This window comes from Vipera ursinii (assembly GCF_947247035.1).
Source record: "Vipera ursinii genome assembly, chromosome: 1".
In the NCBI taxonomy this organism is placed as follows: domain Eukaryota; kingdom Metazoa; phylum Chordata; class Lepidosauria; order Squamata; family Viperidae; genus Vipera; species Vipera ursinii.
In genome coordinates, this window is record NC_139512.1 from 128,447,056 (window position 1) to 128,474,472 (window position 27,417).

The 27,417-nt window shown below is 37.2% G+C and overlaps 1 protein-coding gene across 1 annotated transcript in view; it reads left to right on the forward strand.

Annotated features, from left to right (window-relative positions):
* SLC49A4 (solute carrier family 49 member 4) overlaps positions 1–17,092 on the forward strand; it is a 106,975-nt gene extending 89,883 nt beyond the window's left edge. Inside the window, exons 8-9 of the mRNA XM_083349873.1 lie at positions 14,570–14,752; positions 15,751–17,092. Of these exons, the coding sequence (XP_083205999.1) occupies positions 14,570–14,752; positions 15,751–15,866 (299 nt within the window). The 3' untranslated portion in view covers positions 15,867–17,092. The remainder of the gene's footprint in view (positions 1–14,569; positions 14,753–15,750) is intronic.
* The last annotated feature ends 10,325 nt before the right edge of the window (positions 17,093–27,417 follow it).

A 27,417-nucleotide genomic window follows, 5' to 3' on the forward strand; every position in this document is an offset into this window, starting at 1 on the left:
AAAAGATCAGTTTACATTCCAATTCCAAAGAAAGGCAGTGCCAAAGAATGCTCAAACTATCGCACCATTGCTCTCATTTCATATGCTAGTAAAGTTATGCTTAAAATCCTACAAGCTAGACTCCAGCAGTATGTGGATCAAGAACTACCAGAAGTACAGGCAGGATTTTGAAAGGCAGAGGGACTAGAGATCAAGTTGCCAACATACGCTGGATCATGGAGAAAGCTAGGGAGTTCCAGAAAAACATCTACTTCTGCTTCATTGTCTATGCTGTGGCAAGTTCTTAAAGAGATGGGAGTACCATCTTATTTGTCTCTTGAGAAACCTATATGCGGGTCAAGAAGCAACAGTGAGAACTGGACACGGACCCACCAACTGGTTCAAAATTGGGAAAGGAGTCCGGCAAGGCTGTATACTGTTGCCCTGCCTATTTAACTTATATGCAGAGCACATCATGAGAAAGGCTGGGCTAGATGAATCAAAAGTTGGAATTAAGATTGCTGGAAGAAATATCAATAACCTAAGATATGCAGATGATACCACTCTAATGGCAGAAAGTGAAGAAGAACTAAAGAGCCTGTTGTTGCGGGTGAAGAAGGAGAGTGCAAACATTGGGTTGAAACTTAACATTAAGAAAACCAAGATCATGGCATCCGGCCCTCTCAATTCCTGGCAAATAGATGGGGAAGAAATGGAGGTAGTGACAGATTTTATTTTCCTGGGTTCCAAGATCACTGCAGATGGGGTCTATGGGCAAGAAATTAAAAGACGCTTGGTCCTGGGGAGGAAAGCCATGGCAAATCTAGATAGCACACTAAAAAGCAGAGACATCACCCTGTCAACAAAAGTGCGTATAGTCAAGGCTATGGTCTTCCCAGTTGCAATGTATGGCAGTGAAAGTTGGACCATAAGAAAGGCTGAGCGCCAAAGAATTGAGGCCTTTGAACTCTGGTGCTGGAGAAGACTCCTGCGAGTCCCTTGGACTGCAATGCGATCAAACTGGTCACTCCTAGAGGAGATCAACCCTGACTGCTCTTTAGAAGGCCAGATCCTGAAGCTAAAACTCAAATACTTTGGCCACCTAATGAGAAGGAAGGACTCACTGGAGAAGAGCCTAATGCTGGGAAAGATTGAGGGCAATAGAAGAAGGGGACGACAGAAAATGAGGTGGCTAGATGGAGTCACTGAAGCAGTAGGCGTGAGTTTAAATGGACTCCAGAAGATGGTAGAGGACAGGAAGGCCTGGAGAAATTTTGTCCATGGGGTCGTGATAGGTTGGACACGACCGCAGCTAACAAGAACAACAACTCCTGGATGTAGGGGAATTGCTGTCCGTGATCTAAGCCAGGACCTGGTGACAGACTCTTAAGGATCGGGACAAGAAAGAACAAGCTGAAGTTTATTTTAAGCAAGATGGGGTTGCTGTATAACTTCAGGATTCTCAATTGGCAACACTCTTATTCCTGGACAGGTAAGCACTAGATGTGAAAGAACAGATTTGTGTCTGGGGGGTTGCCGGCCTTTGACTCAAGGCTCCTAGTTGAATAGCAGGTAGAAGCTGTGGCTGGAGGGGCCTTTGTCCAACTTCAGCTGGTATGCCAATTGAAACCTTACCTGATGCAGGAAGACCTGGCTACAGGACCTATCTTCTCATTATTGTACAGATAGACTGCTACCATAATGTGCTTTACATGGGGCTACCTTTGATATAATTTGATCCAGAATACAGTATTCTGTGGGTCAACTGATACCCAAAGCTGTGAGCTTCTAGCATCCATACTGCAGACTTTGCATTACATGTTGACTCAGTTCTGATTACAATTTAAAGTGTTGTTTTTAGTCTATAAACCCTTTTGTTGTGCAGTACCTGCAGGATTGTGTTCTCCAACTTGTATCAGCCCAAATTACTAGATCACGGAGAAAGAATCTCCTCATGGTCTCACACATTCAAGAACAGAGGAGGGCAAAGCGAGTAGGTACTAATGCTCTGTGGCAGCATTGGTATTGTAAAATGGACTCCTTATCGTCTTCAAGGAAAAACAAAGTTCAGTTGTCTTTTAAAAAAACCATCTTTGGGTTTTCCAGAGAAAAGCGTTCCAATGATGCTTAGCCTAGTTCCTTTTCCCTTTTCTATTTTTGTTATTTTTAACAAAAGGGTTATTAATTTGGTTGTTAATTACTTGAAGTAGATTATTTTCATTGTTTTTATTAAACAGTAGGTATTTCAGTTGTTTGCATATATGCAATATCCCCAAGGAGCAGCCTAGAGTTGGTTATAAGATGGACTGCGATGATGATGATGATGATGATGATGATGATGATATAATCCATTCAGTTGTGTCCTACTTTTGGTGATTCCATGGGCCAGGTCTTTCCACATCTTCCAATCTTGCATTACTTCTTGGAGTTTTTCTATGATCTGGCTGGTGTCAGCTTTGATGGTGTCCAGCCACCATATGGGCTGCTATAGAAATGTTTTAAATAAAATAAATGTAGGGCTACAGAGAACTGCAAGGTTGAAGTGGGATGTAAATGAAATAAATAAATGTTGAGATCCATATTGTTTCAGAGTGCCATCAAAAATTCACTGTAAATCAGAGGTCTCCGACCTTTTTGGTTTGTCGGCCTGAAAAGAGAGGCAAGAACTGCTATGTGTGTGTGTGCAAATGGGTCACGCACATACGTGTGCAAAAATGACTGTGCATACACACCAATGGGCTGTGCACAAGCACATGCAAACGGCCGCACACATGTGCACGTGCAAACGCCTGCATAGGCACATGTGCTGCAAATGGGATGGTGCTAGCACTGGTGGGATGCTATGGGCGGCACGAGTGCCGGTGGGACGCTATGGGGCGGGGCAGCTCTAAGCACCGGTGGGATGCTCGGGGCGGCACTAGTGCTGGTGGGGCACTCAGGCAGGGCAGCGCTAGCACTGGCTGGATGTTCAGGGTGTCACTAGTGCCAGTGGGATGCTCTGGGGCAGGGTGATGCTAGCACCGGCGGGATGCTCTGGGCAGCTCTAGTGCCAGTGTGACACCCTGAGGTGGGGCGGCACTAGCACCAGTGGGATGCTCGGGGGCAGGGTGGTGCTAGCGCTGGCAGGATGCTTGGGGCAGTGCTAGTGCCAGCAGGATGCTTGGGGCGGGATGGTGCTAGCGCCGGAAGGATGCGGGGCGGCATCCCTTCATGCGTCCTGATGGCCACGTGGCCGCGGCCTTGATAGTGAGCTACGACCCACAGGTTGGGGACTTCTGCTATAACTGATTTGGTTCTTAGGCAGCAACATAACATTATCTGCAAAAAAAAAAGGATACACATATTCATGTCCCAACTGTCCCAATTACCACAAGCATTCCTTGTACATTTAACCACTAAGGGAACTAACAGTTCTTCGCTTTGCTTCCTTGACATTGTTGAATCATTTGCTAAGCATACCATTGATTCTCACGCTTTATTTTTTATATGCCACACTTATTACACTGAACAGTCTGACCTTCAACTCCATATTGGTGCAAAGATTTTGTACATCAGGCGTATCCAATTTATTCTGCAGCTGCTCTAAATTAGCAAACAAATTGTAAGATTATTTTATCACTTTCATATAATTCTCCATTATTTCCTGAAGAGTAAAATCTGGTCTGCACATCTCCTTCCCAGCATAGAATTGCACCACTTCACAAATTTTATTCACTGTAACCTCTGTGATTTTACAGTCAAAAAATCTGCCAAAAGCTTTCCCGAGTACATTTCACACACTAACCCCCTACTCCCTCATCTTTTGTACTTTTTTTAAGGGAACAGTAGTGGCATTCTTTCCATCCTCAGGCATGAATATAGTCTTCCCAAGTGTTAAATAAGTTGCACAACCATTTCATAAACAAAGCAAATCTATAATCACACCTTTATATAAATATTTTTTTCTAGTTACAGCTTCAACACTGGCCAGCCTTAGTATTTTCCAACATTCTTAACAGTGTTTATGCTTTTTTCATTTTTTTTCTAGAACAAAAGTGTTTAAAGTATTTGTTTCAATTTCACCCTTCAAACTGTCCCTGTCGTTCCCATAATATCTTTAAAGTATAGTACTTAGTCCTGCATTTCTTCACTTAGATTTCATCACAAATCATTTTACCACATTTATTCTTAACTACAATCTGGAAATTCTTTAGCCCTTCATGCCCACTTCCAAAACAATCCTTTATTTCTATAAAAGTGGGCTCTACATTCTTCCTACTTCTTTTAATTTTAACCATTCTTTGCTTTCCTTAACTTTATTACTATATGCAGATTATGTTCTCAATCTTTTCCTAGCAATCCCTCTGTTATAAAGCTTTTTCTCAACTGTTGTCTCTTTTAAATCATTTCAGCCAACAACTTTTTCATATTTCCCATTAGCATAAAATTGTGCATAGTTTTGTGGCCCTTTGCAAGTTAAACTTTTCGCCCTGTCTAGTTTCAACAACTTTTCATTCTTTCATTTGGGAAATTTAATACATCTCTTACTATGTTTTGGAACAGGATTCATATTTACTTTGCCTGGTCGTCTTCAAATGGGCCTATTGACACTGATCTCTCCTGCAGCTTTTATAAGGGAAGAAAAGAACAGGATTTAGTTGTCCATTTGTAGCATTCCATGCTAGCAATATAGACAACACCTGTCAGTTTCACGGATTTTGCAGTGTGGCCCAATGCAACCACATGGTTAGAGTTTGGGCTAAATGCTTTTTCAAAGCTTATTTGGAATTGATATGGTTGAACTTTTTTTTAACATGATAATTAAGTTTCAGGAGGTCATTTTTTCTCTCAGTTAAAGTTGGAGTTTGAAATCAGGCAGCACACAATGACTGTGGCACAAGAATGTGAGATTCTTTTTTTAAGAAATCAAATTGAGGTAACATTAAAATAAAAGCATTTTGTGTTAATGTTAGAAGGGGAGCCATTCTTTTTTACTTGTTCAGTTGGAAATAGTATGAACCAAGAACAACCCATTTATGTGTTCTAGTACCTCTCTTGACAATTGCAGTAGAATATTTTGTATTTTCAGTCAATGGATACCGATTAATCATGTTGCTATTTACCAAATTGTGTGAAGTTAGGTCAAACCAGTAATAATTAAGCTGGCTTTTAGCTGGCATTTAGGGCTGACTATTCAAAGCGATTAAGGATAAATACACCACTGAGATGAACTCTGTTACTTGTAACCGCATCCCTGTAGAATTTTCAGGCAGTGTTCCAAGGATTTTTGTCCTTCTCATCACCTGCGTTTTTCAAAAAATCTAGTCTATTGAACAAGTCCATAATTTGGAGCCCATCCAAATATTAAGTAGTTCGAAAGCACGCAAAAATGCAAGTAGAAAAATAGGGACCACTCCGGTGGGAAGGTAACAGCGTTCCGTGCGCCTTTGGTGTCTAGTCATGCCGGCCACATGACCACGGAGACGTCCTCGGACAAGCGCTGGCTCTTCGGCTTTGAAACGGAGATGAGCACCGGCCCCTAGAATCGGAAACGACTAGCACACATGTGCGGGGGGAATCTTACCCATCCTACTCAAAGTTAGCTAAGTACTACTACCTGCTGAGACATCCCACAACTTTAAATAAAGCAAAACTGCCCATTGTAGGTAAAATATACTCTTACAATGTTGATCTGCCTATTCTAATATTCCTCTGAAATTCCTTGCTTTTCTAGCGTATTTTACTTTTGCCATATGGTGTGGAACTATTTTACGTATTATTATAAGCACATCACTACGTTAATGGTACATATTCCATAGGGTTATATTTCTCAAATATTCTGCTTTCTTCTAAGAAGCAGGAGGAATTTTCTAAAAGATGTTGATAATGAAACTGGAAATCACAGTTCTCATCAAGTCTGCCACTTAGCCATGATCCATCAAACTAAGAGCATATCTATGACCACATTCAACTTTTAGAATTCCTGCTGCTCTTCCTATAATTGTGAAATGTTTCCCTTATTTGATCCTGCTTCTGCTGTGGTTTTTCTTTCCTCTTTTTCTTCTTCTAAGTCAGGGGTCTTCAAACTCGGCCCTTTTATGAGTCATGGACTTCAACTCCCAGAATTCCTCAGCCAGCATGCCTGGCTGAGAAATTCTGGGAGTTGAAGTCCATGAGTCATAAAAGGGCCGAGTTTGAAGACCTCTGTTCTAAGTTCTCACTAAAGTATGAAGACCTTTTTATCAAGACAACACTAGCAGTAAACCACTCCACACCTATCTGAACCACCTATCTGGCCTCTCTTAACTTCTAACACTTCCTTCTCTACTACCACCTCTTCTGAGTCCCCCACTGTATACTTGATATTAGCCTTTCAATAGAGCCCAATTGGTGTACCTTTCTAATCATAGTAGTGGGCTGAAGACAGTCATTTCAGAGAGATGCTTGTTTACTCAGATAATTCTAGCCAAGGGGAGCATCAGAATGACACAACAACTAATTTTATATCACATCAGCAACCCATGCCTTATTGGGTCATCCTTTCAGAGATATTTCCTTACCTTAACAGAGAAACAGAATGTCCACAGGCAGATTGGTATTGTGTAACAGCATCTTGCCTTCAGTTTTAGCAGCCATATCAACCACATGTTGCTGGAATAGATATCCTTCTCTTAGAAGGCTATTAAACTCATTCTCGTGGTTCATTATTTGATAGGCACAATAATGCATTGCCATTACTTTCTTGTTCATCATTTGGAGCTCATGATGCCTGTCCGAAGAAAGAAAAGTATGTATTGAAAACTGATGTAGGAGCGATGAACTTTGAAATTATTTGCAAACCATCTCCTCATTCTTTCAGTATAATGTGCCATGATGTTGGTTCAGTTTCGGTGTTATAATGACAGCAACTTAGTCCATTTGTGCATTAAATTTGCTCTCGTGTTCAAATGCTGGCCTTCAGTTAGGATTAATGGTGATAGAAGTTTTTGACATGTCTTCAGCTTGTTATTTTGCAAGTTGAAGGATGTAATTTGCAGGTTTTGTTGTTGTAGTAGTTTCTCCAATAAATCAACAATGCATGTTGAATTCTATCATTGTGATGTATACCACGCTGAATTCTATGCTGTCTCGAGAATCCATGCAGTAAATTTGAATAAATTTGACCTGCAGGTTGAACTCTGGTGTTAAGTGTCTGATGTAATGATGGATTTGCTTTTGAATAATCGTAGAAGGATTCCATCTGTTCCTCATTGGAAGGACTTCTTTAGCATCAAAGGATTTCATTTGAAAGAGACAGTTCTACAGGTAGTCCTCGACTTATGACCACAATTGAGCCCAACATTTCTGTTGCTAATTGATTGATTGATTGATTTTATATACCGCCCTATTCCCGAAAGAGACAGTTAATAAGTGACTTTTGTCCCATTTTATGACCTTGCCATAGTTGTTAAGTGAATCACTGCAGTTAAGTTAGTAAATCAGATGATAAATGAATCTGGCTTCCCCACTGACTTTGCTTGTCAGAAGGCCGCAAAAGGTGATCACATGACCTGGGACACTGCAACCGTCATAAATATGAGTCATTTTCAAGCATCTGTGGCCATGGAGATGCTGCAATAGTCATAAGTCTGAAAAATGGTCATGAGTCATTTTTTTCAGTGCCGTTGTAACTAAAGGGTCATTGAACTGTTATAAGTCGAGGACCTGTGTTGTCTGATGTTTTTCCTGAACTAATTTGCAATAGGTTCATCATTGCTATATATAAGTTGAGGAGTTCATTAGATAGGTTGCAATTTGCCTACCCTACTTTTCTCTTCATACAGCAGAATTTGGTAGTTTTTCTAGGGAATAGGGATGCACAACAGTGAAGGCAAACTTTGCCCATGATACCAACATCACCAGAAATATTACATCTTACAAATCATGAATTTTGCCTTGATCTTTCTCTGTTGAGGTTTTGTTGTTGAAAATGGCTATGGTCATGTTGAGGAACTTGTGTAGTAATTAGTGTTTTTCCCTTTCTCCTTCATCTCTTCATCTCTCCTCTTCCTTACCACATCCCAATAATGTTTGATGTCATCACATGATCATGATAACGCCTCTCTCTTTCCACATGGCATGATTATGCTGACAATATTTTGTCTTATTTTTACTTACTTATTTACTTTACCACAATGATGTGTGTTGCTGTTCTCACCTCAGAATACCAGCTGGCTTCTCCATTGAGTTGTAGGAAGCTGACAAAGACAGTTTAAAAATAGGACCACGTGACATCCAGACAGCTAGGGACAGGATTGTTTTACTTGACTTCTAGCAGCCAAAAAGGGGGGCAATCTACACTCAATTTCAGAGTAGGAAACTGAAAAAAATGAAACAGGTTAGGCAAGAAATAAGGTGTAGTGGCTAATGTATTTGACTGACACTAGAGAAATCAAGCTTCGATTCCCATCTGCAGCCACAACCCTGACTGGTTGTTATGAAAAACCATAGGAGGATAGAGCAATATGTCTGTGCCTTGAGTTCCTAAACATGTGCCAGAGAAGGGGCACATAAAGCAACTAAATTATCAAGGCCTTTCTTCATTACCTTAAAGTTGTTGCTTCTATAAGAGCTAATGATGAGTCAATTCTTTGCTGCTGGGTGGGGGAGGGAATGGAGAATTGCGAGATTGGCTGGGAAACTATCATGAAATGTTCAAAATGTAGATCATGTGACTGCAACAGCAGCCCAGCCAGCCTGGAGTAGCTATAACTTTTCCAAATGTCATTTCCTCTAGTGTATGGGTTCCAGATGTGGGACTCATATGTACATTAGCCAATCTGAGTTGCCTTGGTTCAAAAACTGTTGCCCTAGGATGCCTCTTCTTCACCCAATATAAAAGTCAACGCAATGGGAATTTTAGTAGTATATTTTAGAGCAAATAAATCTCATTTAGAGTGAGGATAGTGCTTGAGCAGGGGTTGGACTAGAAGACCTCCAAGTTCCCTTCAACTATTATTCTGTATTCTTTAGTGCTCCTTGAACAAGTGTGCTTTCTTTTAAAGTAATCACTGAGAATTATTAAAAGAGGAAGATGGCTTTCTTTGTTAATAAATATTGACAGGAATTGTGCTTAGTTTTGCTCACCATTGTTGCATAAACCATTCGTGCACATAAAGATGAGGAAATAATAAAATTACTAAATAAAAGCAGATGTTGTGGGTATTTTACATTTCATTTGTTTTAACTGGATATATTTAAGTAATTGCTGTCCTTATTTAGATAAATTAGTGGGGGGACTTTGAATTCCAAGATATATTTATGACTACGGATAACTAGAAAAACCTTTGAACAGATTGTGCCTTGTCATGAATTCCTAATGCCTGTCATTTCAATTTACAATGACTATAGAATCATTTTAGTTATCTCAGTTCTGTTGAGAATCATGAAGGATATCCTGCTTCCCTTAAGCTCATGGATTCAGTTGTTATGGAGGCAAATCCCTTTCTTCATTCAGCCTCCTCCTCCTCCTTTCCCTCATCCCATTATAAAAAGCAGTAATAAATTCTGCACCAGGTGGCAGCCAGCTGGCCAGAGAGAGAAGGCTAATACACACCATAATTTCAAGCAGCAATCGGACTGCAGAAGAGTAACTCATGAATCATCTCTTGGCTATCACTGGTATAGCAAAGGTAAAATAGTACTGAGTTCTAAGAAGGCAAACTTTTATAACTTGAACTTTCCTATTGGCCTGCTTGCTCCAGAATAACATTTCTCAAGAGCCGGTTGAATAAGGAACAACAAGTCAAGTTCCAAATGTAACCCCCCCCCCCCAGCATAGCCATTGCTATGAATTCTGGGAGCTGAAGCTCCCACTTCTGCAAGTTGCTGTGGTTGACGAAGGCTGTGATATCCTGTCCTCACTTTGACACCCCTGGCAGTTTTTGGATGTGTGAGAAGGATGTATGTTTAGATCTGTTTGCACCCCCAAGTAATTTACTATTACTTAAACTGAGTAAGCTCACATTTTTCCGCAAGTAGGTCCTTATTTAAATAATTACTTTCCAAGGAAGTCCCTCAAAACCTGGCAATGTCAACATGGGAATGTCCCAGGGAACCAGTGACAATCTAAGATCATTGTGGTTGTTATTCACTCTTCCTATGCCTTCTGGTTGTTATATTTAATGACTTTTATATTTTTAAATGATTGTCTTTTTTATATATTTATTGCTTTACTCAATTGCTGTATGTCCCCTGGAGTCACATTTTGTGAGATGGGCAGCTATATGAACTTGATAAACAAACAAACTACACTGTTGTTAAGTTGAACGCTTCTGAGTCTTTAGCCCTGGTAGAACAGGGCTGAGCCCTTCCTAGCCCTTAGAAAAAAGTGGAAGGCACACGGTAGCAACTGACCTAGTTGCAGTGTGTGTTTAGAAGTTTGGGCTCTGCTTTTCAGTAAACATTTTCAAAGTCTGTAGACCCAAAATATACAACCTAATAGCCTTCCACACTCTGGTACCATTGCTTGTGTTGCATGGGGATGATGGCAGTTGCAGTGCAACATATTTGGTGGGTGCAAGGCTGAGCATTAGAAAATACAGTATAGAAGACAGAAGTCCCTCCCCCAGGCATTAATGAAAGAAAGGTAAAGGTGAGAAATTGTGGCTTTCTTAAATCACATCTGTACGCCTATGTCAGTGTATTCAATTCTTTTTACCTATAATACCAGATACTTCAAGGAAAAGTATTGCAATATATGTTAGAACTAATTGGTTGCTATCATTGCTCTTAATAGACTGCTTCCATAAATTGATTGCTAAAAAAACCTATTAGCTCTGCTAATGATTTCACAGTTTAAAAAAATCTTGGTTAGAGGAGACAAAAAGATAACTTAAAGCCATAATATGTATAATAGCTAGCCTATTTTGTTCTATTCAAAGTCCAGGCAGTTTGTTTTCCATATTGTTTTTCTCAGCATGAAATGTTTTTGTTTTTTTGTTTTTAAAAAAGATTTTTTTCCTGGATCAAAAAAATCAAACCCATGTTAAAAAGAAAAGTTTCTGCGCCTTATCTCCTATGCTTCTCAATCTCTTATTTTTCATGTCATATATTAGTGAATGGGAGTCTTTTTCAGTTTGCCACTCTCAAAGAGACAATATTATTCAATATTATTCAGCTTGCTTAAGATTTCATGAGGGTAAAGATATTTCTAGGATAGGTGTGGGAATTTTGTGTGTGTGTGGGTGGGTGGGTCTTAGGTCTATGTGTGTGGGCGTAGTCAGGATTAACTACATAAAAGAATTAGAAATGGATAGGAAAGGGGGATTGAAGCAGATGAACTCTTTTTAGTTGACATATTTTTCCTCCCCCCCCCAACTCATCAGATTTAACAATGGCAAAATACTTCACTTGCACCAATCTTGACTTACCATTCAAGACTTATTATTGATTAGGACTTGAAACTGTGAGGAAGGACACTTGCCTTCAGTTATAAAAAAGCCTTCTGCCTTAACTGTTTAATTAGGAGTTTAGGACAATACTTAGATACAAAGTTTCCACAATGAAAATGAGATATTAAACATTTGTTTTCTGGTTTATATTTTCCATGATAGAAACATTATTGTAACATTGCAGTCTAGCCTTCCCCTATCCCAAAAGAGCTTTTGAATTTAATCTGTTTTTTCTCTTATCCTCTCAAGAGTCCACTGGAACATGTATATTGTCCTTGAAGGCCAGATTTATTAGAAAGCAAATGTTTTGTTTTTCCTCTTCGACTCTTCTAGCAAATGTGTCATCCAGCAACACAAGAAATTTTATTTCTAGCTATGAAAGAACACAGAACTTTAAAAAAAGTGGCAGAGGAATTAAACTTTGTTGTTAATTTTATTTTATTTTTATTTTATTTTTATTTTAATTCCATTTATATCCCGCCCTTCTCCGAAGACTCAGGGCGGCTTACAAGCTTAGCAGTAGCCTTCATTCTATGTATATGCCTGCTTATTAGGGCTTTCATACACCCCCCAAGCGGCATTATTACAAAGTCAGCTTAATTGCCCCCAACAATCTGGGTCCTCATTTTACCTACCTCGGAAGGATGGAAGGCTGAGTCAACCTTGAGCCTGGTGGGATGCGAACCTGCACTAATTGCAGGCAGCTGGTGTTACTTAAGGAGGCATTAGCCCACTGCTCCACCAAGGCTCTTAATGGCCAGGTTCACTCCCAGTCTGGACACTATATTCCATGTAACCTAATGGTCATTTCATACATGGCAATATTTATGGGGAGTGAACTACTATAAACATAGCATAATTTACGGTTGACTTGAGCACTTTGAAATAACATTCTGCATCCGTGATCACTTTTTTTTTTAGTTTGTTTGGGATTATATTATAAAAATATCCCCCATCTCTTCTCATCAAACCAGATACATAGTCTGAGAATATCTACACAAATGTAGGTATTCTTGTTAGTAGATACTAGGACCTATGAACTCAGTAATTAAAATGTTATTTGACCATAATGCCCAAAGTAGAACCATTTCTTATTTTTGGTGTATAAAGCACAAAAGATTAATTGATGGTTGGTTGTAGAATAGTAGGTTCTGTTTGCTTATTTATTTGGAGTTAAATAAATATAGGTGTTTACATTTAAGAAATAAGCGACACTTTTTATAATAATAGCTTCAGCTTAAGGATCTAAAGTTCGCACCCTCTGACCTAATTCTTTAAACAGTAAAACCTTTCTGTATGCAAATGAGCTTCACGTTAGTTAAGTGTAGAGCAGACACATAGTGCTTTGGAATGGGATGCCATTATTGTTTATATCCATCCAATAAAATTAGTAGGCTGAGGAAGAGAATACCCATTCTTCTTAGTAACTTATAAAGCCCAGGACAGAAGCTAAGATTTTTATTTTGGACTATCAAGAAATTTATTTTGCTCCCTATGAGACCACAATTGTTGATTTCATTTGCTTTGCTTTGGATGATCTAACTTTATCTCACCAGAGCCATTGCTGCAGCAGAAATAGGAAAACCACAAAACTCGTTGAGAGTGTACTCCACTATTTATATATTATTCTGGGACAGAAGAGCCTTTGGTAAAATATTAAATTGGGCTCTTTCAATTAAGCTCTACTAGAATGTACAGTCATGGAAAACAGGAGGCCTCTTGAGTTTAGAAATCTGACAATGAATTATATTATTACTAAATTGGGAAATTATTTTTATTAGATGGTATTCATGTAGTTTTCTTCTGATCTGAATAAGGAGCTTAAGCTAGCCAATGCCTAGCAGAGACATATTTACTCAAGAGAGAAAAAAACATTTGCAGGCCTGACTGTGTAACAGCTCATTTATTCTTGTGATATATTTGCAATAGTTGAGTTCTAAAGGATGTCAGTATAATTCTGAGAATATGTACTCATCTCTATGCATAGATGCACAAATGCCTACAGATATTTTCAGTTGGATCCACTTGTTAGTCCACCAGTAAGTTCTCTGCTCATTAAATAAGCATATAGAAATGACAGGATGATATCTGCCCATTACAAAGAGAAATAAAAATGACGTCTTAATCCTTCTGCTCAATTACAGAAGATAGATTCAGAAACTCCAGGTTTTTTCTCTACAGCCGGACTACTCAGTTATATGTTATGTGAACAAAGTAACATGCCTTCTGTCATTCAGGTAGCTATGATTGTCCAAAATATTATTACACATATTTGGATCAAATGTATTTGGATCAAATTTACACATACTCAAGTAATACAGCTAAGCCACATACACACAAAAAAACCCACACATCCATATACTGTATGCCTCAAGCTATTTTTTTTTACATAAGCCACCCTGTGCAAAGCATAGAAACACTAATAAGAAAACAAAACTAATGATACAGTATAAGAAACACAAAAAGAAAATATACCGGTAGCTAAATTTGGTTTACATTCTACAATATACCACTCTGTAACTTTTTGTCCTTCTAAATCATCTTTGTTTCTACCACGTTGATATATTGACTCGGGTTATTGCCTTTTGACCTTTAAGGTTCTGTTTTTCTTTTTGACAGACTTGTAACTTCATCCAGCCATGACTTTCTTGGTCTTACCCCTCCGCTAAATTTATATGACCAAACCACTTCTATTTATTTCTTGCACTGGTCACACATATTTGTTGCAAATCTGTATTCATGTAGCACCTATTCTTGAATCTATCCCTTTTTTTCATGATGTCAATAAGTAACTTATGCATGTAGGATATGACAATTGTATGTTGGCTAGTGAGTTAATTTCAAAATTAGAAATTCTGGCTTGCATAGAATGCACACACGTGCATTGTATAAAACTAGGCTTAGATTGTATTTGTGGCATACTGGCTCAAATGTACTAATTATTGTGTTTCTATTGCTAGCAGGAAATCTGCATACTGTATATCTACAATTATGGTTGGCAAATTGGTCTTCTCTTTTCCTAGCCTACTAAAAATCATTATGTGAAAGTCCCATTTATTTCTTATATTTAAAGTTATAAAAATCTGATCAAAATGGTTCCTATCAGTTTATTATTATTATAAAACTGTACAGTAGTTTAGTCGTGGTGCAGAATCACTGAACATTTACTTTCATTGCAGCCACACTTTATACTTCCTGCATTTTGCTGGGCGTCTTCTTGAACAGCAGCGTTCCTATATTCTTTGAACTTTTTGTGGAAACGGTCTATCCTGTTCCTGAAGGGATTACCTGTGGTGTTGTCACCTTCCTAAATAACATGTTCATGGGAGTTCTGTTATTTTTCTTTAGTTTCTACCATAAAGGTAAGAAGTGTTTTGAATGCTTGCTCTTATAAATTTGCCAGTGAGACATCTTTCATTCAGAGTTTCCTTCACCAAGGTAGACTGCATACACCTCTTCTATTACTAATGCTAATGATGTTGAAACCAGGCCCTCTAAGTGTTTGTCTAAACTATCTGTCAATCACCTTAATTGTATTAAAGTTTATGACTATGCTTTCTTTTTTTAATCTTTATTTTTATTGCTACGTTCTCCCTGAGTGGGTTTCTTTAATAAAATCAATAATACAATTATGAACCATTCATTACAATATCTAATTGTCTCTGGTAGCAATGGTTTGTTACATATTTCCTCTTTAACACGGAGGACTTCAAGACAATATACTGCGTTTTATATTTAGCCTGTGGATACAGGATTGATGTAAACCGTAATACTGGAAGGATTTTTAGATCTAAAGATGTGTGGAGTGAATTAGAGAAATAGAGAATCAAGTGGGTGTTCCTTCACTTCTCATTGAAAAAAAAAAATCTGGGCTCTGATTTGCGATTTTGTTTTTTCTGCCGAGACATAATTTTGTACACTTAATTTTCTTTTATGTGTTTCAAATATGATAGCTAATAGAAAAACCTTTCAGAAGTCACTAATGACATGGTTTCTCCCAATGCCTGTTGTTGATGAGACCGGCTCCTTTTGGTAAAAGTACTCATTTTGTGCCTGTTGATTTTCACCTGAAGATAGCCTTGAGGCTAAAAGCACTTCTCCATCCCCTCCAAAAGTATTGTGGACCGTGGTGGGATTCGAATATGTGAACAACCGGTTCTCTATGTGGATGCCGCTTCCGGAAGTCCATTCTGGGCCTGGGCAACAAAAAATTAGCTACCGGTTCTGCCGAAGTGGTGCGAACCGGCTGAATCCCACCACTGATTGTGGAGTCTAGATTGTGAGCCTGTTTTTAGAATTACTGCTTTATTGAAATGAAGTACAATGTTACACAAATAACTATTTTTTTTTCTTCCACTAGAATTTTCCTGGTTTAACTGGTGCCTCCCAGGTTCCTGCTTACTAAGCCTTCTACTCATCTTATGCTTCAGGGAATCCTATGATAGACTTTATCTGGATGTAGTTGTCTCTGTATGAAAACCTAAAGTTAAAGAAGATGGAAAATAATACTGGATTTGACCTGTTTTCTTGAAAAACACATAGACTAAAGGTTACAGTACCAATTCAAAAAATCACCAAGATTTTTTGGTTGAATTTACAAACAAAATGGGTTATTTTTAATTCCTAATACGGTATTTTATCATTTAGATTATTATGATGAGCCTTGCCTTTGAATGGAATTAGATTTTTTTTTAAAAAAAATACCTATTCAGAAGAACGTGTGTGCTAGAAGAAATATGAACTGTGATATTTTATTTAATAAGCTGTCTAACGGCAAATATGTGTGCCAATTGAAAATACGTATAACAAAAGTATAATAGCAATATCATCACAGTTAGGAAGTAATGATGGAATTTGTATGGATAAAAGCTTCTTTTTAACTCTTTTTCTTTTTAAACTGGTGTTTTAGTGAGAATTCTGATAATCCCACATTTGTCTTGCTTTGTAATTTTTAGATGTTATTTCTTCATTGTGGCATGTTCATACTAGAGCTTCCGTGATGACAGATTTTCAACTTAGTTGCTAGGACTTAATAAATTGTTGCTCTCTCACTGTGAATCATCTTGTTTAAGAGAGAATTGGCATAACATTACACTAGGATTTTGGTTAAATACAAGATAAAAGCTTTAACATCTACCTAGTTTTTCTATTTGAAGCTACTTTTCTTTATTTAATCTAGGGATACCAATTTTTACTTTCTGCTCCAAAAGACAGACAGGCACAGAGTGGGAGAAAGAGAGAGACTTCTTACTAAACGGTTCTTGGCAATTGGTGCTATAAATTATGTGAAATTATTTAAATGTAATTGCCTTATAGCCTTATAGCCTAATATAGACATTTAGGAGAGTGGGTAGAGAATTACAGTCATTATATAGGAAATTATTTCTGTTTTTAAGGAGTGATAATGTCTTATAAATATGGCTTGGTATTAAGTTTAAGTTAAGTTTAAGTTTATTATATTTGTATACCGCCCTTCTCCCGAAGGACTCAGGGCGGTGAACAGGGCACATATAAAATACAAAGTACAAAAGTTAAAACAGAATTAAATATAAGCCCGAGCTAAAACAATAAAGAGCCTTGGTGGAGCAGTAGGCTAATGCCTCCTTAAGTAACACCAGCTGCCTGCAATTAGTGCAGGTTCGCATCCCACCAGGCTCAAGGTTGACTCAGCCTTCCATCCTTCCGAGGTAGGTAAAATGAGGACCCAGATTGTTGGGGGCAATTAAGCTGACTTTGTAATAATGCCGCTTGGTGTGTGTGTGTGTGTGTGAAAGCCCTAATAAGCAGGCATATATACATAGAATGAAGGCTACTGCTAAGCTTGTAAACCGCCCTGAGTCTTCGGAGAAGGGCGGGATATAAATGTAATAAAATAAATAAATAAATAATAGTATAAAAAACCGCAATAAAAACCCCAACCCATCCCCCATCAGGCCAGGCCGGCTTGTTCAAATAAATAGGTCTTCAGATCGCATCGGAAGGAGCGAAGGTCAGGTGCCGTCCGGAGCTCAACCGGCAGCTGATTCCATAAGTCCGGGGCACCCACAGAGAAGGCCCTCCCCCTGAGGGCCACCAGACTTTTACATGGTTTCCCGAGAATTTTTTTGGCTTGTGTGTCCCTCCATTGGGAAGGAAGGCCATCTTCCCAAAGTCTTTCAAAGCCAGTGAAAGAAAGTTTACAGTTTTTCTATTATAGGTTAGTCTTCTCCTCAAAATTGTTTACAATGAAAGGCTCTGCTTTTATTTTTTAATAACTGTTTAATAAAGAGACCTATTGGTGGTCTCAGTAGCCATAAGAATTGCAAAACAGATCAAAATATCAGAATTAGCAGCTTCTGAAATTTACCATCAGCTGGAAAATACAATGTTTTTACTGCTCTTGCACCCTGTATTAAGAGGCACAATTTTATTTCAAATGTTCTTTCATCTTCAATTGATTTTTCAAAATCTCCTATACACCAAATCTAAAACAAGTCACATATTGCTAAAGGTAGCTTGTTTTTCTCAGTGTGATTTACACAGTTGAAGCCCTTTTACTTTCCCCTTTGTTATGTTCATTGTAACACACATAAAGGGATGTATTGTGCTGCAACTGCCATCTTGATTTCTTTCATTCCCATAATGGCCATCGTGGTCATTATGATTCAGAAATAGCACTTTTCTATTTGTCATTTTTTTCCTATACATAACTATTTTTTTAGATGAACTTTCAGGAACGTTAGTTAAGTTATTTGTTGTCTTTTTATAGAATGAGGCCCCAGTACTTGATGGGCTTGAACACAGGCCGGCAACCTGCGGCTCCGGAGCCGCATGCGGCTCTTTGAGCCGTCCCATGCGGCTCCCAGGCCTCCTCCCTCTTGAAAAAAAAAAGTGGCACTAAAAAAACTTAATTTAAACTTCTCACAAAAAAACTTTAAAAGTTTAAATTGATTGGTTGGTTTGTGGGACCGCCCACAAACCGTTTGTGGGCTACCCACAAAACTCTTTGTTTTTTTACTGCACTTGGCAGAGTGGAGGAAGAGACGGGAGAACTAAAACGTAAGTAGATCTGCTTCCTTCCCCCCCCTTCCCTCTCGTTGCCAGGGCTAGCAGCCAGAAGGCGCGCTTCGCCCCCCCCCCCCCCGTTCCCTCTCTTTTCTTCCACGTTCTTCGCCTCTCTGCTTTGTTCCGCCTCTGGGGATGGAGGGGGAAATTTACTCGGCACCTTTTCCTCGTGTTTTTCTCTCTCTCTGTGTGTGTGTGTGTGTGTGTGTGTGTGTGTGTGTGTGTGTGTGTGTTTGAAGCCTCCGTTTGCCTGCCTGGCAAGGCAGGGCAAATTTGCTCGGCCTCCTCTCTGGTGTATGTCTTGCTTAGGTAAGCTCCACTTTAATCAAATCCTGTTCTGCACACATGCGTGCACGTGCGCATGTGCACGCATATTTTGCGGCTCCCAGGGGTTTTTTTAGTGAGAGAACCGGTGGCTCTTTCACCGATTCAGGTTGCCTACCCCTGGGCTAGAAGGAAGGCATTATTGCATGCATTAATGGCCTGGCTCTTGTGGCGCCATGGTACCCATGGAGGCTGTCAAGGGCCACAGTAAAGGATGAGCTGTGCTGGTCATATGAACTGAATCTTGGCACCTCATGGAAGATGAAAGACTTTATAATATATAATAATAAATAATAAAAAGTAAGCTTAGTATGCTTAGTAGTTCTTAGTGTATACCCCACATTTTCGGGAAACAAGAAGGGTAAAATCAGGCTGCTGATAATAAACAGGCTTTGTCTTCTTAAAAACCTTTTAGATGAGAGCCAGTTTGGTTTAGAGGTTAAGGCACCAGGCTAGAAACCAAGAGCTGCGAGTTCAAGTCCCGCCTTAGCCATGAAGGCCAGCTGGGTGACCTTGGACCAGTTGCTCTCTGTCAGGCCGAGTAGGGAAAATAGGAGGAGGAAGGTGTATTGGATAGCTTCACTCTCTTGAGTTATTTGTAAAAATAATAAAGGCGGGATATAGTTAAATAAAATCAATAAATAAGTGAATTTCCGCATCATTGTTATACAGTAATATGGGGTTTACCTGATAAAGCAATGCCAAGAAGCCCCAGTTGTATCATGACTGTAGTAAAGCCAGATACATTAAATGTGTAATAGAAATAGCCCATGTTTTATTGTTATGCCTTATTTTGCTTCTGTTCAGTTTGCTCCCTCGTATCAGATTAGAACTCATGTATTAAATATTCTCTCATCAGCATTCTTTGCCATTTCTGTTACTGGAGCGTCAGGGAAAGACACTTTAGCACTGCAGTCGGGGATCTCTCTACAGGAGGTCAGAGAAATTCAAACTTGAAATATTTCACATTATTAAGCAGTAGCTGACGGTTTGTGATAGCTTTATGCCTCTGTTCCATAGGTTTTTGACTAGATAGTCTGTAATTGTTACTGAATAACCATGGCTGCCTGTCCTGTCTAATTTCAGAACATCTGCAAGTGGAGCAACTTTAAACACAATTATAAATGATTCTGTAATATTATTATATTTTTTTTAAAAAAACTACATCATTTGACAAGTTAGCCCTGAATTCTCAAATTCCCAGGGTGTTCCAGTATTAGTTCTAACCCAAACTTGTAATTTGCATAGATCAGCAGTAATATAGAATACTGAGTAAAAATACTCTAGTTTTGTGCATAAATATCATAGTCTTGCATGATATTTGTGTTACTAAACAACCCACGATCTGCTGGCTTATCCTTTCAGAGATACCCCTTACCAAATTCAACAGTTGACAGAACTTCTATTATTCTATCTTCACTGGAAAATTTGACATCCATTCAGAGATGTACCTGCCTTGAAAATAGCCCAAGCTGAACTGTACAGTCAAACATCAGCACAGGAAATGTTTTATGACATTTTGTATTGTGTCATAAACTGTTTTATGGTTACGTTTATGTCATAAAATGTTTTGTACAATTTGCCAAATTTCAATTCCTGTGAAGATGACCAAGCCCAAGGAGGCTTGTCTCTCTGGAATGTTATTTTTTTCAGCTTACTAACAGAAGTAACAGGCATTCCTTTAGTTTATATGCACCATTTTACCCAGTTTAAAATTAAAGTAATTAGAATTTTAGCAGCATGTGGATTAATAAGGCTGGAAACTTACTAACTCAGTACAGTTTATGTATAAATCAGCGTAAGGTTAGGCCGTAACTTAATTAGGATTACATTTTCATTCGGTTGTGCCATTATACATCACTCTAGGACCAGTTTTTGTCCATACATAATTAATTAATATATAACTAATTAGGGAAGCTGTATCCTTACGTGTATTGTTGAATTCCATCTGCATTCATGATGATTTTATTAATAAACATTAAAATAAATCAATAAAGGAGAGACTACTTTTTTAGAATAAGGATTTTTTTGTCAGTAAGATTACTGTAATTTGTTACAGAAGACAACCTGAATTTTTAAAAGATGAGTTAGTCATAGTGAAGAATTTAAAAATACTTTACTTAGTTTAATCTCTTTCTCATTGCTTCATGGTGCAATATGTTTGCTGAGAGGTAAATCCCATTGTATTTATTGAACTTTATTGTTACCTAATTTATTATTTTAGCTTTAATGTATCCTAATGAATTAGTGAGGTTTGATAAATGCATAATTTTTATTGGAATCTATGCAAGTTTGCCATGTGAATTTCATCATAGATATGTGTGATATCTACATATAAAAACACATTACGACTATAAAACATTTTATACTAACTTCCATATAAGCCACTCTTATATGAGAACTCTTGGACTTAAAAAAGAAAGAAAGAAAGAAAGAAAATAGTCACTAGAGACAGGGGAAGGTATGCTAAACATTTTTATTCTGTCTGTTAAGATGTGCTATTTTCCTCCATGACTTCTAAAAAGAAAAAAAAGTGGATAAAGAATTAAGCATTTTTAATCTTCCTCTGTTTTTCTTATTTGAATTTCTTTTCTTTTTTAAAGAAAATTGTTGCATAGGAGACCCTGGTATCATGCTTGTTCTGGCTTATATAATGTGTTACTTTAAAAAAAATGTTAAAGCTTCTATCTTTTTATCTTGAACACTATTTAAAAATGAATTTAAGAATTAGATTTAGAAAACACAATGGAATAGATGTCTTATGTATAAAAATGGTGCAGTTCACAGCAAAAGAATTTTTAGTGCCCTTCTTCATGATTCTCAATTATTTATTCCTGAAAAAGAATCTCCAATTCAGTGAAGGAAAGCTACCAATAGGCCCTTAGGATTCAGCTTGGTGTTTTCTGATGATGTTTGTAAGTTAAACTGTACTGTTTTTCGATGTATCAGAAACATAACATTGTCTAGGATAATGTTCTCTTGTTGATCTGTTATATAGTGCAAATATCATCTTTTCAAACAAATTGGCCAACCTCATATTCAAAAAATGAATATTGCAAAAAGACATAATGTAAAGAATGCTAAAACAGTCTGCAGAGAAATCTCTATTACCAAGATTTCTTTCTGTGTCTTACTGAAAATGAAACTAAATATATATTAGTTGAAATTAAGTAATATCTTAACCAGTTTGTCAAAGTAGTCTTTCCAATGGTTGCAGTTTTGATTTATTCATTTTCTAGCTTGATAATGACACGGAGAACTATTTTTAATTTCTGATTTTGCTGGCATAGCAGAGATTGGTTTTTTGTGATGTAGTTACATATATATTGGACATCATATTTTATTTTCCAGCAATAATGTAAAAATTTCTCATATTTCATATATATAGTAAATGGTAGAAGAATCACTGTATAATAAACTGTTAAATAGACATAAAAAATTTTCTCATGCAAATTCAACTAGAAAAGTTAGAAGCAGCCAAGTCTCCTGATCTTGCTGTAATACTGTTCATTTCTGTATAACTTCTAAAGGGAAGTACAGATAATAGTCTACTTAACGTCTGGTCAGTGACCATTTGAAGAACTATTTATGACCTAATTTTGAAATTCTAGTGGCTGCCCATCTGCCCCCCAGTCATATGTTCACATTTTGGGTTGCTTGGCAACGAGCACGCATTTATGGCCATTTGCAGTGTGCCATGATCATGTGACCACGATTTTCAGCATTTTTTTCTCGAAACCAGCATTTACTTCTGCTTTCTGGGGAAAAAATGCCCATTAGGTTGTTTAAAAAAAATCATAAAATTGGGCACAATCACATGATCTATTTGACTACTGATACAACTTATGGCCATAATTCCAAGGTCAATTACAGTCATAAGCTGGATCTCAGTGGACTTGTCTCTGCCTTTGTTATAGAGGTACCAAGATAAAAAAAAATTATAAGTGAGATTTCATTCTCTGCTACATTTCTTCTTAATAAAATAAGCAGAAAAAAATGTGGTTATTTTGAATTGCACAAGAATTTTGACTCTCAGCTTAATTCTATCTAGATTCTCTTACATGCATTATCAGCCAGTAAGTATTTCTTTTTTGATTACTTTAATATTTAAGATATTGATTAGTTTGATATCAGAATAAACAAAGGGATGTAATTCCAAGCATATATATTTATGATTGAAGTAACAGAAGTCTCAGGAATATATATTAATAGGTTATATGTAGCTTTGATGGAAAGAGTTTTTTGACCTAAACAAACCTGTTTTCTGTCAGTGCCCAGTGATTTTCCATTCTGCATTGTAAATTGACAAAATAAGCAGCAAAGTATTTTTACATACAGGATAAAAAATTGTAGTCCTGTGACTTCACTGTACTTACAAAGATGTAAAGGTGAAAATTGAGGACTTAAAATATTTATGAGTGCTAAAGATGGGATTTACCTTTGAATAATTGTTTTGTATGTGTGAGAGAATAAGTTTCTTCCAGGATGAAGTACTACAGGAGTCCTTGCTTGGTGACTTCCTCATTTAGCAACAATAATGGTGATAATAAATTTGCTAGTAATCTTTGCATTTACAGCCTTCACAAATCTTTAATGTAGGGGACAGCTGAGGTAAGATCATAAGCACAGTTATGGTTTTGCTTAGCTACCATTTTGCTTAACAACCAAGTTACTGATCCAAATTGTGGTCACTAAACAAGGACATTTTAAAATATACCCTTTTTTTCTTGAGGAAATCATTTCCTGGTGTGCTTTTATTCAGCTGCTCGATAGCCTTAGTTAGAAATGCATTGTACTCAACGCCCAAGTCAGCCTTCATATTATGAACAAATTATGCCCATTATTACATTGTACAGTGAATTTGATTTGTTGGCATGTTTTTAAAGCACCTGCTTGGGATGTGATCTGTGACTGGTGGATGTTGTATCACAGTCAAAGCCCTGCCCCTTTTGTACAGTTGTCTGTACATGGGTAAATAAGGGAAAGGTGGGATCTTGATACCATGCCCTCAATCTTGCAGATTTGGGCACACATACACCCAAAGCCTGTGTTGAGCCTGTAGTAATGTGCAGAGCCTGTGATAAATGGAAAGGAAGAAGGGCTGGCTTGATCCCCAAAACTTCATTGAGAAAATAAGAAATCTGGCCGATCACGAGCTGTCCTTGTGTTGTGAAGAGTTGTGAAGAGGTCTGTGTTACCTGACCTGAAAACATGATCAAATGTATAATCTCTGAGGAAAAAAATAATCTGCTACAACAAATTGTAGTTCAGCAACTTAACTAATTTGATATGCTTCCATTTTGCATAAGCTATTCCATTTTGTGTGGTTTTTATCTACCCTCTACTAAGGAGGGTACAGTATAAAGAGGTATCAAGGGCCTCCTTCCCTTCTTGAAAAGGAAATTTTATTTTGTTCTTTTTCTGACATTCTTGTTTATATATTCTCAAGCATGTCTTAAATAAAGCTAGAACTCTCCTTCATATCATTTGGTGGGTTGGCACTGCAGAGTACCTTAGAGAGTGTTAAATTTCTACAGTTTTGAATATCCATCTGACATCTTTAATTTTTATTCTGTTAAATGTGCACTGCTTGTTCTGAAATACCTACCATCCACTAAATCATGGGAAAGTTTTCATAAATAACTTCATATTTTTATAAATGTTTACAGCCGAATATGGTGGAAAATCAAAAAAATTTACAACTTTTTTTTTGCTAGATACCTGATGTATACCTAGGTTAATTCTAATACACTTAAGGCTAATTTCAATGCTTTATTAACTTAACATTTAACATAATCCTTTTTGCAATCCCTTTTCACTTATTTCTGCCTTTTTTTTATTTTAATACTTTCTATACAAGTATATAAGATCACCTGTTGGAATTCTGCATGTTCTTGTATGTGCAATATTTCTAACTTTGTTTCTGAGAAATGTTTTATATTTTACAATTGTGTTAAATTACCTTACCTGGTTTATTTAAACAAAGTGGTGGCGTGAGTATATAAAAACTTTTAATACCAATTCTTTTTGGGTTGTAAGGGGGTTTTGGGAGGTGAGGGATTAAATTAAGCCTGATATTGTTAAAGGAAGGCGGAACTATTAAATTACGATTTGTAATAATTTACTGTTTGTAATTTTGTAAAAATAATGATACTTTTATTTTAAGGTTCTACTTTTGTAAGTAATACACTGACATGTGGCACAATCTGTCAGAAGCACATCCTGCTTTTATCTCATTGAATTTTGGGAAAAAGCCCTACCTCCATTATCTTCTTTTTCGAACTTTGGCAGGATAGAGTTCTCATATGTTGTGCCTAAAATGCCTATTATTTTATAAAGAGAAGTTATTTAAAACCACTGTAATATACTATAAAAAACAATCAAACTTCCTGTATTAGAGCTATCTTAATGCTAGAATCTTCTTGTTAAATGTTGTGTTTTTAATATGTGTAATACTTGATATGCATTAAAAGATGTTAATTATGGCCTGTGAATCATTTTTTCCCGTCAAGTACAAGATCATATCCTAGAATTTATTATTTATTAGTATGTGGAATTATCAGCAAGTATTGCGGGCCCAATTGGCAAAAGAAAGCTCAGGACCATATTGGTTGGAAACATGCGGAAGGGGCCTTCATCCTGCAGGGAATAGACAATGGCTAAGATGGCGATGATGATGAATATTGCAGCTAATAGTTTTATTTAAGCTGGATATACCTGGTCTTAGTCATACAACATGTCAATCACATTTTTTAAAAGAAACATATGTATAACAGATTAAATTCAAGACCAGTCTAAAATGGAATATCTTCCAGGTCACCATGCAAATCTTGGTAACTGCCATAACAGTTAAACGTTTTGTAGGGTTTTTTTTCCCCATGTATGAATTTCATAAATCATTTTTTTCAGAACAAGTTTTCATCCTTCACTGAAGTTTCCATACTATGGATACTGTGTCTTTCAACAGGAGGTAATCTTTGATTTATAAAAGTGACAGTGACCAAGAAAGAACACACTTAATTACACACTTGCGATATAATAAAAAAAAATGGGGAAAAATATATCAAGCACTCATTCAAAATTGTATGGCTCTGGACAGCTCAGAACAATCAAATGATTCCACAAAAAACTTAGTAGTTGGATAAAAGGCCTTTTCACACCAGAAATAAGACATTTTAAAAGAGGAATGAAGGAGCGGGGAAAGAACTTGATCCCTTTTTTGTTAATCCATCAGACAATCTTTATCAAACTTGTCTGGAAAGGATGATCTGTATAAAGCAAAATAATGGTTCTTGGTTGCAAAATCAGGTACATACTATAGAACTCAGAAATAACAATGGAATTATGATTTTGAGCTGAATAAGAACAAAAACCCACATGAGGAACAGCTGAAATTTCAAGGCTGTGCTCTGGTTGCGGTGAGGAAAATAGCCCTGGCCCTGATCAACCTTAGAATCTGGTCTTGTTCAACATTTTTTTAAAAAAAAATCCCATTTATATCCTGCCCTTCTCCGAAGACTCAGGGCGGCTTACAATCTAAAGCACAATGTGCTTAGCAAGGAATGTGTTAGAAAAATGAATTATTTTTTTCAATAAAGTCTTTGTAAGCAGATCACTTCATCCTGGGGTTGTTTGCTTTCTTTCTAAACAGCTATCATTACCTATTGCAAGCTGTTTACCAAAGTTTTGTTCAAAATGTGTTAATCATTTCATGGGAATCAAGTCATTAGAATGATTTGCTAGTTCCCTGAATCCACTTTAGAGTCTTCAACCTTATGAACCTGCTTTGTATGTTGGGGAATTGGGGGGGGGATGATCTGCAAGAATGTCCTCTTACTAGTGATGAACCCTCTTCCAGAAATTCTACTGGTCCCATAGGGTTAATTGCAAAATTTGCTAATTTTCTGCTTTCTTAGTATAAAAGGAATCTCACACACATGCAGAGTAGAAGAAAAAAGGAGTAAAGAAACTGCTTCCTTAACGAACCTGCCAGTAGAATTCACAAACTGGTAAAGGTGAATTAAAGGTGATGAATTAATGGATGGTATCATCCCTGTTCCACTACGTTATTTTTAGGAAGAGAAATGACTACAAAAGTTTGCTGACATTCCCATTTCCAACAGTTTTTTTCTGATCTACAGTAATCTGCAGATCTCAAAAATTTGTCAACAATTGGGCTTGTAATATAATATATATAGCCAGACTTGTTCGGTATTTAGGCAAGAAAGTATAATTGATATTTAGAATACAAGGAAAGTAGATATACTGTATGTTGATATACTAGAGAAATGTTCTCCAATTTCAAGAGATGTTGCCATATTGGCCAAAGTTACTGCTAAAATGAATAAAAGATCATGCTATTCAATTTATTATAGCAACAGTTACATGATTAAATGAAACAGAACTATAACGTTGCACAGGATTTATTTGAAGGCAGGATGATTTGGGGACTCCTGTCCAGAAAATATTAATACAACAGGGAAAAAAAGACAACAACCAGAAATGGTCTCATATAGTTCATAAACCATTTTTCTCCATTGTCTGAATGCAGAGAATACAACTGGTATTTAAAACTCTTAAAAGTTTTAAATAACAGTTGTTTTCATAGAGTCTCTCTTGAACATATTTTGAAGTACAAAATGCAGTTCTGAAATCATCT